At 49.8% G+C, this 13,694-nt stretch overlaps 1 protein-coding gene and 1 pseudogene across 1 annotated transcript; both read right to left on the bottom strand.

Annotated features, from left to right (window-relative positions):
- Positions 1-3,948: 3,948 nt before the first annotated feature.
- Positions 3,949-4,576, bottom strand: LOC120841243 (annotated as a pseudogene).
- A 269-nt stretch (positions 4,577-4,845) lies between these two features.
- LOC120841244 lies at positions 4,846-5,415 on the bottom strand. The gene has a single exon (XM_040212096.1). It carries the CDS (start codon positions 5,413-5,415, stop codon positions 4,846-4,848), a length of 570 nt encoding a protein of 189 aa, XP_040068030.1.
- Between the last annotated feature and the right edge of the window lie 8,279 nt (positions 5,416-13,694).

The raw sequence follows: 13,694 nt of genomic DNA, 5'->3' as shown, positions 1-13,694 counted from the left end.
CAAAAACAGCGATTGATTGATCGAGCAAGTCCGTAGCTTTCGCCGCCCCAGTCGTCTGCAGACGCCTTCCTTTTCGCAGTTCGTACCCAGAAAAAAATTGCCAAAAATTGGTGCCGCGATGAATACGTCCCATGGTGATTAATGCATAGCATACCACTTCCGATCGCAAGAATTTGTGCCCGCGAAATAATTTTTGACGCTGGCATTTATTCCTCGCGAAATGTCGAGCTCTAAAGATCATTTGCTGTACCCGTGTTTCGCATGATCCAACGCACGTGTAACGAATTTTACACCTCCAGAAACACTCAGGCTGCTTTAAATGGTGAAGCATTTATTCTCTTCCTACTGGTGTTTTTTAGAGGCTTTCAAGTATTAATTACAAGCTTCTAGGGAAATGTACATGCATGTCCCCAATTAAGGTAGTGTCTCGCCAGTTTTTGGTATCTATATTTTGTTCAGTGTAAGTATATAGTGTTAGACATACCTCAACCCATCCCTGTTTTTCGTGTGGTACTTCTGCGTATCACGATCTGGAATGTCCACCTAGACGTAGAAGAGAAGAATGAAGTAGTCGAATACACAAGAGTTATACCTTCAGCGCGTGTGCTGGTCTTTCTGAGTAGCTGGTGTGTGATTGTTTCCTTGCACTGTCACCGTAGAATATGCAAAAATGAATAATGACATTGGCACATTTGTCGTGCCAAAGCCTGTCACAAGTTTTCCGAACTTATCTCCACGAGATCACAATACCATTGTTTCTGTTATAGTAGCACGGCAGAGTCTATACTTGTTTTGCTCCAGTCTTTGTAAGAGGGACGCTGTAATCCGATTCTACTCAATTATGGTATACTAAATAGCACTATATTTGCAGAGATAGTCTTCGGTTTTTGTAGTTCCATCGAAATATATTTCAGCTTTTAAGTTACTTGTTATTTAGCCTGTAAATTTACAAGCTTATCTAGATTGAAGGCAGCAAATATCTTGCTAGCACTCATGCTACGTGTTTGAAGTATATTGCGTTAACATAATTGACCCTACCTTTGATTTTTATTTGTCAGTGGCTCAAGGGAAGCAAGGAGAAGGAGTGGATCCCCGCACCTGCCCGTTTCGATCTGGATGAGCGTTATACCGGCGTGCGGTTGTGTATCACTACTGCGTGGTGCGCGTTAAAGACCCCAGGCTAGCGGTTGTATACGCGCTGGCTAAATTACTCTACAGCTGAGACAGCAGACGCCCATTGAGGCAAGCTAACTTCTGACTGTATAAACATACACACAATTTTTTTTTCTGAGGAGTGGGATTATGTAGAGAAGCTAGTGGGTTTTTCTATGGGTACGAAGCTGTCCAAACTAAGGTCAGAATAGAAAAAGCACCACAAAGTTCCGCCTGGTCCCAAACAGCCACAATAATGAACACGGAGTTCAGAAGAATAGTAATACGAAGGACTTACGCAGGCAGCCACTCTTTGAGTTCGCAATGACATTTGATTATGATCACAAATATTCCTGCTTTGCTCAAGGTGGCCTAGTTTACACACCATATTGGTGATCTTTAGCGCAGCAGGAATATTTTTTATCAGGATTAAACGTCATTGTTAACTGAACAAATGTGGCTGTCTGTGTAAGTCCTTCGTGTTTTTATTCTTTTTAGTTCTGTGTTCAATATTTCATTTTTTTTGTTTCATATGTGTTCATTATTTTATTTTTTATTTTTATGAGGTTTTAGTTTAATATATGATGCCCTCGTCATTTCCTAGTCCGGGAAACAGTGGTGACCTCGTCGTGTTCAAGGAGCAGTAATGACCATTTCATCATGTATTGCTTCCGCGGCGAACAACGGTGTCGTGTGCATGTGTGACGTGTTAATCACACGGGAAGATTTGGCGACTGAACGAAAAAACAAGGCCAGCGAGGAGCTACTGGGGGCTTTGAACATCACACGGTGCAAAGGACTTCAACGATGAGGCTAGCAAGCGAGCCCTTGTCAAAACTGCTGTGCTCGACCGGAGAGTTGAATCAGGACTGTGACTCTGTGAGTAGGAATGAACGACTTTGAAACTTTCGTATAGTTTACAGCTTAATTGTTGCCTTCCGTTTGTTTTATTTTAATAGGTGTCTTTGTGCTATTACATTTTTAGTCCATTTTAATGTTTGTCCGTGCTATATTACAGTTTTGTTTCTTATCATTTTTTTTAGAATGGGGGAAGTACTTGTTTAGAGTTTTGGCGCTTTTATAAATAAAACTTTTTTTGGAAACCATATTCTCGGTCTGCTCCCTCGACAACCAATCCCGCCAAAGGGCTGTTTACTTTCGGACGTCCAATGATATGATACAATGTTTCCGATCTAGCGATCGCCTGCATTCTATATTTGTAGCATTCATATTTGTCGGAATGACAGATTCCGAACCAGACCAATAAGGATTGGTCAGTGGCCTATTCTGTAGATATATCTACTTAAACACACGTTTGGCAGTGTGGGATAGCAGTAAAATGTATATTATGTGATCCCATGTCTGGACCTGGAAAGTATGGTACCTGCCCCATGGCAATAATTTTCATGTGATGCTAGAAGGAGCATAGCATGAAAATTGCTTTAGATGGGGTGGATATCCTATTTGCCAGGCCCAAACACGGGATCATATAAAGCAGTCAATATATTGCATATAAGGAATTTGGCAGATATGGGTATATAAGGAATTGAGCAGATATGGGTATATAAGGAATTGGGAAGATATGGCCTTATCAGTCCAGATATGGCCTGAGTACGCATATCTGGCCATATCTGCCCAATTCCTTATATATCCAAATCTGTATTTTTTAGTATAAGTCCAGATATGACATTTTTGTAAGGGTCGCCCCCACCGTAGTCGCGGCGCTAATGCTCGTATTGCACGTGGGTTGCTCGGCTTCTGCAATCCCGACACGGTCGCCGCTGTCTTTCTCCTCTAAGGCGCCAGCCCTCACATCACCAAGTGAAGAAACGTTTTGTATTTTTGTATCTTTTGGTTCGACTCTTTCTGCGTTCTGGCCGTGGGCTCGAGGAATCTGCGTTTTGTTGGAATAGAAGAGTGCATCATCGCATGTCTCGTGAAGGAGGATTCTTTATGGTGCGTGTTGCGAATTCGCGGGCGGATCCGCGCCAGTGGCTAGCGGGTTTCGGAGCCGGGTAGCAAAATCCGCTAGTTGCTGGCAAAAAAGTCTGAATTTGTTCTTCACCCATATCCAAAATTTCCCACCAGCGACTAGTTGATTTAGCCACCCGGCTCCAAAATCCAGTCGCCACCGGCCTGGATCCGCCCGCGTAAACAGGGTTTCACATGAACCGATTTTTGCCCCAGAGTGGGGCGATCTCTGCCGTCGCAGCGCTCTGGCCTGCCGCAGCGGCAGAGAGGCACCGTTCCACCCACAGCGAAATAATAACCAGTGGTCCCACTCGAGGCCACTTCCATTAATCGCGCATACACCACGCTCGTTAAGCTGAATGGTGATAACTGAAGGTGTAAAACAAGAACAAACAAAAAAGAGGGTTAAAAAGAATCGCAATAAGCTGAATTGGGTGCGTTAATGTTAATATTTGTATAAAACATAATAAGCTAGCTCAGTGGTTCTCAAATAGGGGTCCGCGGACCCCATCCAAGGGGTCCGCGAAGCCCCTGCTCCCGGCTATAAAAGTTTTCTTTTTTTCAGATCGATGATAAACGTTCCGATTTTCGGGCAAGATATCTCGTAGATATGTTAACAAGAGAAATCTACCTCACACTAGCCCTTAGTTATATTCATTTATTAAATCACTATCTTCATTAACCAATGACTTTTCCTTCCCCTCACCACAAACGGGGTCCTCCATCATCTCCGCCGATCTACAAGGGGTCCGCGAAACATCAGTGATTGAGAACCACTGAGTTAGCTTTTGGAGACGAGAAAACGAACACCAGTTCTCGCGGTGTTCAAGCTCCGACTACCCCGCGTGGCCGCTCGCCCCCCGGTCGTTGGTCCTCTTTATTCTCGTCTTTTTCCGTTCCCCACGCATTCCTCCCCTTCGGGGGAAGGGAGCGTTTGGTTTTGACGGTAGCGATGGCCGCCTGCAGGAAGCGGTCGCCCTCCTTGAAGAGGAAGTGGTCGTCGATGAGCTGCTGCTGCGTCGCCTTGCCCATGCCAGCCAGTGGGTAGCAGGTGGCCTCCAGCATACGCAGAGTCGAGCTCACTTTCTCCTCCATCTCACTGTATTGGGCCTCCGTCAGGCACGGGTTGAAAGGGTAGCCCTGCAACGAGCGTCCGCAGCGCACGCCGGTGAAAATGACGAACTGGTCGTGGGGGGTCCACGTTGACCGAGGTGCTGAGGTCTCCGATGTTTGTGAGCGGGTGCTTGTCGGTCGCCTTGAAGCCACCGTGGTGGTCCTCGATCACCGGGTTGAACAGGCCGGCGAATAGCGTGTACGACTCGGCATCCGGGGCGCACAAGCCCACGTCGTTGTCGAGGTTCTCCACACCGGACTGTATAATGTCGACCAAGGAGGCTCCCATGGCGGTTTTCCGAGTCTTGAGCTTTTCGAAGATGAACGGAGGACCGTAAGATGGTACTGAAACTCCGAACGGTATCTGACGTGCGGTCCAAAGGACTTTTGAAAGGGCGCGAATCGGAGAGCTTGGGGTGGCGCGACGGCTGGCGCGAAGGACGGTGGAAGCAGACTCTGGCTTTTGGCACTCTGAGCTTCGACTGCAAAGTGCTGACTCTCGACGCCTGCGCTGGTACGGGAGACGTTCACTGTGGCCTTGATGTTCTATACCGCGTTCGGGGCCGTTGGCTTGCTGAATGAGGCGGAGTGAGGGGGCAGGGAGGCGGATTAAAACTCGTCAATGATGACATCTTCGTGTGCGTGTGCTGCCTGGTTAGGCGCCATACGCCTCTCGGGGCACGATCTCGACACGACGATGAGCGCCGCCTCGACGTCGGCGGATGTTAGCGGCCGAGTTGCTGCCGATGCGTTGTTCTCTTGTCGTTGGCGACGCTCGGTGCGGAGGGCCCCGTGTAGATGACTCTCCCCCGCTATCATAGGCACGTGGCACAGGGCGCATAACCCGGCACATTTTTCGTCGGTGTAGGTCGACGGTGTGTCCCCTGCGGACCGCTCATTCAAGGTGCGTCTCTGGAATGGTGCTGGGACGTCGGCCGGCGCCAGTCCTTGTGGGACCTGTGGCTGTTGGTCCCAGCGCAGGCGGGAAGCGAACCCCACAAGGCTGTGAAGCCCCATGATGCACCACGTCGCAGCCTCATTGGTTCGGGGGCGTCGCCGTGGGTGCTGAGGAGGCGGCCGATGGCCGAGACTGCGGCTGCAGGGGGAGCGCGACCGATGGTAAGACGACCGCCGCGGGGGTGGGTGGCGTGGCCGCGAGCACGGTCGGTCTGGCGGCATGGCTGCAGGTAGTCGAGGTCAGGAAGAGGCACAATTAGACAAGATGGAGACGATGTTACTGAACTCTCAACACTCTTCGACACGTTAAATAAAAGGTTTCAAGTATTGATGTTAACAGGTCCGACGCGTGCGCCGGTTATGGGGCACCGTAATCGATATGCAAGGCGTGTAATTCGCGTCTCGACCACGAATGGCCTTTCCCATCGTTTGGCGAGTGAAGCCGAAAATCCTTGTCCGGCGTTACTGAGTGGGTGAGTGCGTCGGAGAACTAGAACTCCGACAGAAAATTCGACGTTTCTCCGGCCTATATTATATTGGGTTCGTTGTCGTGATTGGGCTAGTTCAATATTCCCCCGGGCCATTGTCACTGTATTGCGGATATTATCGCAGAGTCTTTGCGAAAATCTTGAGTGTGATTGGCGCGGGCGAGCATCTGGCGCAAGCTCTATAATGTTTTCCATGGGTACTCTTAGCTCCCGACCAAAATTCAATCGTGCCGGTGTGAATCCCGTGGTTCGGATTTCTGTGGTATGGGTAGCAAAGGCCGTCTCTGGGATATACGAGTGCCAGTCGCGGTGTTCGTTAGTGTACAAAATTAGCATTGCCCGGAGGTTGCGATTTACTCTTTCAGTGATATTGGCCTGGGGGTGATAAGGGGAAGTGCAATTATGTTGGAGACCGAGAATCTCACAGCAATTTTCAAATACAGTGCTGGTGTAGTAGGTGGCCTGGTCTGTTAAGAGGAAAACACGATACTCAAACCGGGAAAATGTTTCTCGAAGTTTGTCCCATATCTTCTTGGACGTAAGTTGACGCAGGGGATGAAGGTCCACCCACTTGGAGAAGTGGTCGGTGACCACAAGGATGTACCTGTTGCCTTGTGGGCTGCGTGGAAATGGGCCCATGATATCACACGCAACCATTTCCCACCCAAGCAGGATGACTCTGAACCAACTGCAGTAAACCCAGGGGCTTCCCGCCTCGGGGTGTTGCTGTCTGGCATTTAGGACAGCTGCGGGCATAACGCAAGACATCGCGGTTCATTCGAGGCCAGGTTGCAAAGCGGCAGAGCTTTTGGTGGTTTTTTTTCCATCACTGTGACCTGCCAGGACACTGTCATGAAAGTAACTTATAGAAGTACGTCGTAATATTTTCGGTACGACTACGCGAAATGGCGACGTGGTAGGGTCACCCTAATCTGCTTGAGGTATGTATCGAAGTAAAAGGCCATCGTTACTCTGAACGTAGGTGTCTGTGTGTGCATCAGTCATGTCCTGTCCCCTGGAACTGGGTTGATTTAACCGCGTAGATATCTGCTGGCACAGATCGTCTGCTCGCTGGGCTCTGAGCACCTGTTCCCGGGTCACGACTACACCCCAGGAAAGTTCCTCGTTAGTAACAGCGACCAACTCCGTCGCTTCTTCCTTTTTCTGGGGTGGAGGGGGGCGCGAGACAAGGCGTCCGCCGCAATGTTGGATCTGCCAGGCCGGAACTCAATGGAGAAATTGTATCCCTGTAAGGTGAGAGCCCATCGAGCTAGACGTCCTGCTGGGTTTTTAAGATTCTTGAGCCAGGCCAAGGCTTGGTGGTCCGTCTGAATTGTAAAGGTGGCTCAGTCAAGGTACATATCGAACTTTTTTAGGGCAAATATTATATCTAGGCACTCTTTTTCGGTGACGGTATAGTTTCGCTCCGCTGCCGACAGTGTGTGGCTCGCAAATGCAACGGGTCGTAAGGCCCCATGATGTTCCTGCAGAAGCATTACTCCTAGTCCGTACTCGCTGGCGTCGGTTTCTAGCACGAATGTGGCATTGAGATCGGGAAGTTTGAGGGACGCTGTATCGGCAATGGCGACCGCCAGCGTTCTAAATGCTTCATCGTGAGCTCCAGTCAAATTCCATGGGACATCCCGGCGCAGCAGCTTATGAGGAGGTCGGGCCAAATCGGCACAGTTCGATATAAATTGGCGGTAGAATCCCACCATGCCGAGATATTGCTGTAGACCTTTCTTGTCCTGAGGAGTGGGAAATTCTATTATTGCTTTCAACTTCCCCTCCTGTGGATGGAGGAATTCATGCTCCACCACGAATCCAAGAAGCGGTACCCTATTTGACGCCAGCTGTACTTTCTTTGGGTTAATCGTTAGTCCTGCATCATTCATCCGCTGCAGAACAACCTGCAAACGGTTAATGTGGTCGTCCAAGGTCTTTGAAAACACCACTACGTCGTCCATGTAAGCCATTGAAGTTAAATTTAGTATCCCCCAAGACGGTGTCCATGAGCCTCTGGAAGCTTGCGGGAGAATAAGACAGGCCAAAGGGAAGTCGATCGAATTCAAATAGGCCCCTCTGAAAAATGAAGGCCGTCTTAAGAGTGTCAGCCTTGGCGACAGGAATCTGGAAAAACCCTCTACTACAGTCAAGAGTGCTGAAAATGCTTGCCGATCCAGTGCATACATTACGGACGAGATCGATGGGAAAGGGTATGCATCCCTTCTCGTTATGGCGTTAAGAGGTCGATAGTCTACGCATAAACGCGCTGTTCCATCTTCCTTGGGCGCCAGGACAATAGGAAATGCCCACGGACTGTTTGAGGGGCGTGCCGTTTTGGTCTCGATCATTTCTCCTAACGCGCGGTCGAGCAGCTCTCTTTTATGAACACTCAAGGGGCGCGCGTTGAATCGAATTGGTCGGGCATCCCCGGTATCGATTTGATGTTCTAGTATATTAGTCTTCCCGGGAATCTCAGTGAACATGTGAGAAAACGGCTTCAGCACTTTCGCAAGACGTTCGCGCTGAATATCTGTCCCAGAGAATGAACTCAAGGCTACAAGTATATTTTGTCCTACGTCGGTGATCAGCGAAACGTCTGCATCTTGTTCAGAACGCCGTGCTTCGCCTCGTAGGAGACGCACTGGTATTGTCTGAGGTGTCACTGGAAAGTTTAAAGAGGTTGAGTTCAAGTCATACCGGTATTCTCCCATTGCGAGGTCTAGGATAATGCCCTTTCTGGTTATAAAATCCCTTCCAAGAATGATGCCACAAGCGAGACCTGGCAGGTAAGTAAGGTGTTGCCGACATTTCCGTCCATCATAGGAGAGTTGCAAGCGTCCTCCTTCGCTAGCGCATATTACTTCGTTCGATGCCATACGCAACTTTTTTTGTGAGGATCGCATTGATATACTACGGTCTTTACACAAGTGTTTTACAAAGTCTCCAAAAAGAAATATTGTGGCACCCGTACCTAAAAGGGCTGCAATTTTCTGCCCGGCAACGTCAACTATTATGTAAGGTTCTCTGGCTCCGATTCTGGTTCGTCGCGTCGCATCAAGAGATGGAACGAAATTGATTGGTGCACAAAAACAAAATGGCCAAAGCAGTTTGGCGCGAATTTGTTTCCATGTCACTGCCGATGATGGTCCACTTACCCTACGGACGCTAAACCATGTTTGTAGTGCCGTCATCATCGCGATGAAGCGGGCAACCCATTTACCGACCCGTCCTATCCGCTCACTACTGGAGCGTGGTTTTGGGTTTGACCTGTCGCGGTTTATTGTGCCGAGATGTACGAACTGTCCTAGTCCTACAAGCGTTATTGAATTTAGGTGAGATACTCAGCTTTGCGATGTCGTGCTGAGTGACTCGGGGAACGTCTTGGGGAGAATCACTGCTTGCTGCAGTGGGATCCTCGGACATGTTGAGAGGCGCCATGGGAGACGCCTCGTCCGGCACCTCCATGTCCCCGAAGGGTCCACCGTTAGCCGCAGTGGGATCCTCGGACATGTCGGGAGGCGCCACGGGAGACGTCTCGTCCGGCACCTCCATGTCTCCGAAGGGTCCACCGCTAGCCGCAGTGGGATCCTCGGACATGTCGGGAGGCGCCACGGGAGACGTCTCGTCCGGCAACTCCATGTCTCCGAAGGGTCCACCGTTAGCCGCAGTGGGATCCTCGGACATGTCGTGAGGCGCCATGGGAGGCGCCTCGTCCGGCACCTCCATGTCTTGGAGGAACCCCTGGCTTTGCGAAGCCTGGTCCTCGGACACGTTTCGATTCACCCGGCCAGCATTAATGGCCGTGCCATCGTGGAAAGGCGGGTCGAAGGTTGGGTCTCCTCATGTAACCAGGGCTGCCTCACGGAACTGTGAGGACCAAAAGGTGCGGGAGACTTGTGGCCTGGATTGAAAATTCGCCGGCGACTGGCAAGCCCTCATTATCGCCGGCTTACCTCGTTTCCCGACTGGAAGGCTGTAGAAGAAGACGGACAGTTTCTGCGGAAATGACCTACGCCACCGCATTGAAAACAACGAGGTGACGGTATCTGCTCCGAAGTTTTGGATGGCTGGAGTCGCCGGGGCATGGCAGCCGTATAGTTAGTTCTGTCCCGGTCCGTGATCCATCTCTGTGCCTCATACTGCGACTCTGGCTGCCGAGCACCGAGTCTCTGCACCAAGGCTCGACCACCGGGAAGAGAATGGGCGTCTTGCGTCAGAGCGTACGCGTGCAGATCGAGCGCACGCGGCATCATTCCAGGGTGGTGCCGGGGATACTGAGCTCGGCCATCTGCAGCACCCCGGTAGGGTGTCCTGCCGGACCAGGCGCATGAGGGTCCCAAAGAGTCCTCAGGTTGGGGAGGTGGTCTATAATTGAGCTCAGCCATAATGTCAGCCTGAATCTGGCTGGCCGCCCGGGCCATAGCCTCTAAGTTTGATAAGCTGCGACCTCACAAGTAAGGGTGAAACTGCGGATGGCTTTGTCGGATGGCCCGTGCAACCCTTTCGGCTGGCGAAGCGCTCGGTCCGGTCCTGTCGTAGAGCGTCTGTAGGGCGCGCACAAACTCAACTAAAGATTCATCTCTGTGTTGCGTCCGTGCCCGAAGTTCGTCCCGGATACGTTCAGCGTAATTTGGTGGTAAAAGCTCGCTTCTGAAGTGTTCTGCAAAGTCGTCGAAGCTCAAGAACGATTGCTGCCTCCTGCGCCAGTCTGCCGCACAGCCTGTCAATGCGACCGGGAGGACGAGAGCCAGCAGCGCTACCTCGGATATACCGCATGCTTCCTGATAATCGCGAAGCTCTGAAAGAAAGTCGGCGACTGATTTTGTGTCGGCGTAACCAGCGTATTCCAATATTTCTAGCCGCAATCGTGGCATATCTGTGGCTGGCTGTACGAGAAGTCTAGCTGTGGCCTCGAGCTGTTGCAGTAGTCTAGTCATACCGGAATATGCAGGGGAAGTTGGCCGTGAAAGGTTTCTACCGGCGGACCGTCAGTGTTAGAGGAGGCATCTCTCGGTGTCGGGGAGGGGCGCCTTTCCGCCTGCAATTCGCGCGACTCGGGGTGCGCGATATCTGGCGGTGAAGCTGACACCAACGGCGCAATATCGGATCCATCTCCAACTGTATGTGGGTCTCGTTCAATCGGAGGGCCCTCCCCGGCAGGATTTCGTCCCTGGTCTCGAGCGCGAGTTGTCGGTCGCGTATCACGTGACATTTAGAGAGCGAGTGAGAAGGGCGTTGTTGTCAGCCAAAGCGGCGAGAGATATACCTCGGTCGTGTCGACGTGTAGCTACGGTGATGTCGGGCCCCACGTTGAAGACGCCAAATGTGGAGACGAGAAAACGAACACCAGTTCTTGCGGTGTTCAAGCTCCGACTGCCCCGCGTGCCCGCTCGCCCCCCGGTCCTCGGTCCTCTTTATTCTCGTCTTTTTCCGTTCCCCACAGCTTATACTGATAAACCAATATGCAAAGGAAAAATCGAGCAGTAACTTTTAGCTTTAGAGGTTCATTGCTCTAACCGAGGCCATGTTTTAAGCGTCGCCGGTCACGTTGAGAGCGTTGTCAGTGTTGCTGTTCTGTGAATTTCTCTGTACAAGTATATTTCCCTTTCGGTTGGATCCTCGCTTGGCGTTTTAATGTCACGTGAGTTACCGAATCACGTTATGAATGTGTTCTAAATGGACCTGCTTGTAGTGTGCCATCAACAAGATAGATGGCGCAAGAAGTCATGGTTTGTGTTGTTACGACGAGATGGTGCCACGTGCTTGACAGCGGCACGCGCTGTCTCTGGATTGATGTATATATTGAAAATGGAACAGTCTTCACAAAAACTCCGAGCTGGTGTGACGTCTCTTTCTTTCGTCGGGGTTCCCGCCTTGGGCCCCGCCCCTCGGCACCGCGCTGCCCACGCGCTGGCAATGTAAGCCTTTTCAGCATCTCTACAGGCCTTTCGGGGCGCTGTCTTTATCCTGGCTTTTCCTGTCTCTTTCCACTCATTTGTAATGGCCCTACGCGACCATTACACTGCTCAAGCAAGAAGCCAAAAAGCCGGGGAGTCACTTCGCCGTTCAAAATTCTGGGATTCCGCTTCAAGTACGTTGCTGAGGGGTGCAGACATTTCTTAAAGTGCTCATGCTGTCCTTCGCATCAGGCATGGCACAATCGTCTTTTCTCCAACGCAGTGTATGTGACCCGGTTAATTTATTAGGCGTGTGTACGACGGACGTGACTTGTAAAACGGTCGAACGTAATGAATTGCTTGTTCACGCCAAATGATTCCGCAACCTCCACGCATCGAACGTTTCACACCACTTTACTGAAAAAATTTGAAATATCGTGGAAATTGACGCTGATCACGACCGAACCTGGGGTTTGCTAATCTGTAAAATCATAAAAGGGAAGTTGGCATCAAAGTTTAAGCACATAAAAAAGAAAAAAACGCAACACTATAAAAAGTGAATTTACCAGTAATATATTTGCAGACTGGCTAGGCAAGTTGACTGGGTACCTTGAACATAATTTTGAATTGAGTAGTCAGATGGATGTAATTTGAAGGAAATTAACGGGAGGCGCTTCTAAAAAAAGCGTTGCTCAGATATGCCAGTTTCCTGGACTCACACATGTGTTTTCTCTCTCCTCAGGATACCCTGTGGGTATGGCAGCAACTGGCGCCTATTTTTAAGCATGGGTCGAGGCCCCCCCCCCCCCCCCCCCCTTCCCAAGCAATCTCCAGACAAAATTAATCTCCGCTTTGCACGTCAAGCTCCAGACAATATATCTCCGCTCGACACGTAATGCAGTAAGACCCACAGTACTTTACTAATTTAAAAGTATAAGGTGTATCTCACTTCGTCCATTCATTGTATGCTGTTACTTTTTGTTCCAGTACGATGGTTCTTCGGAAAATTAAAGAGAATACCGCGAGGGTGACACACTTGTGGAGACAAGCTGCAAGGGCCGGACACCCGAGACAAAAAAACATCAGTAAGCAGGGGGATAACGTGAGAAAACCCAAGAAGCAACTCATCATCTGGGCCACAAGAAGAAAACCCGGAGACCGTATGCTGAAAAATTTATCGACCCTCATCCTTGTGTGGCATGAGCATTTTCTGATTATATTCGTACATGAGGTGAACTGTTACCGGAACTAGGTCAACTGATCCTTCCGAAGCTTACAGGGTGTTAACAAAGCTACGGCACCAGCGAGCCAACCGAAACCATTGGTTAAAGGACGTAACAGCATATGGTGGGAGTGTACTCCTCATACGGCGAGCTCTCAAAAACCTTGCTTCGTTGCTCTGATTATCTCTAAAGGGCGGCAGCGTTTATTCTTCGTGAAATTAGGCTGAAACAGAGTGTAGCTGTAGTGCGGCCCCTGAAATTGGCGGTGAAGCATCACATTCCTCATGAGGGTTCTGACATCTATTTATGATCTCTTGTTCAATTATGAATATCGCAGCAACAAGTGAACACTTGACAATAATCTGCAACTCGTCATATGACAAAGTACGTAAATGGTTGGCTAAGTGCAGTAGCGGCAGCTTTGAATACCTGGGAAAAACAGTGACTGGGAGGGCTCTCTCCGTCATCACTATCTGTCTCAATCAGGGCTGTCTTGAAAACCCCTTTCAAGACATTAGGTAAAAAGGAAGTTTCTGGAATACCGCTGAAACATAGTAATTTCCGGCATATATGAGACAATTTAGAAGGAAAACTTTATGCAGTTGCAAACTGCGAACCAGGCTGCAAACTGTGAGCACGGCTGAGATCAAGTCCTGCTTTGTACGAGTGGCCGCTCACATTTGGCATGCAAATTGTGGAGGAGTTATGGCAATTTGAACTTCAGGCTCCTAAATAATGTAACTGTTGATATCGGCACGACAACCACAGATAGTTCTCGTGCCAGTAGACCTCGTTTTAAAGTCACCAGAAGAAAACAACAATAGCCAGTTTGTGCCGTCATGTTGTCTTAGCCAGTTGTCAAGCACAAGACTTTCTCTCTCTTGATC

Source organism: Ixodes scapularis, unplaced genomic scaffold, assembly GCF_016920785.2.
Source record: "Ixodes scapularis isolate PalLabHiFi unplaced genomic scaffold, ASM1692078v2 PGA_scaffold24__2_contigs__length_7659602, whole genome shotgun sequence".
In the NCBI taxonomy this organism is placed as follows: Eukaryota; Metazoa; Arthropoda; class Arachnida; order Ixodida; family Ixodidae; genus Ixodes; species Ixodes scapularis.
The sequence above is the reverse complement of the archived record's forward strand: the minus strand, read 5'-3'. Positions and strand labels throughout refer to the sequence as shown.

What these genes read in the sequence shown, in the direction of transcription:
- LOC120841244 (XM_040212096.1), bottom strand. Translation starts at nt 5,415, where the DNA reads ATGCCGCCAGACCGACCGTGCTCGCGGCCACGCCACCCACCCCCGCGG.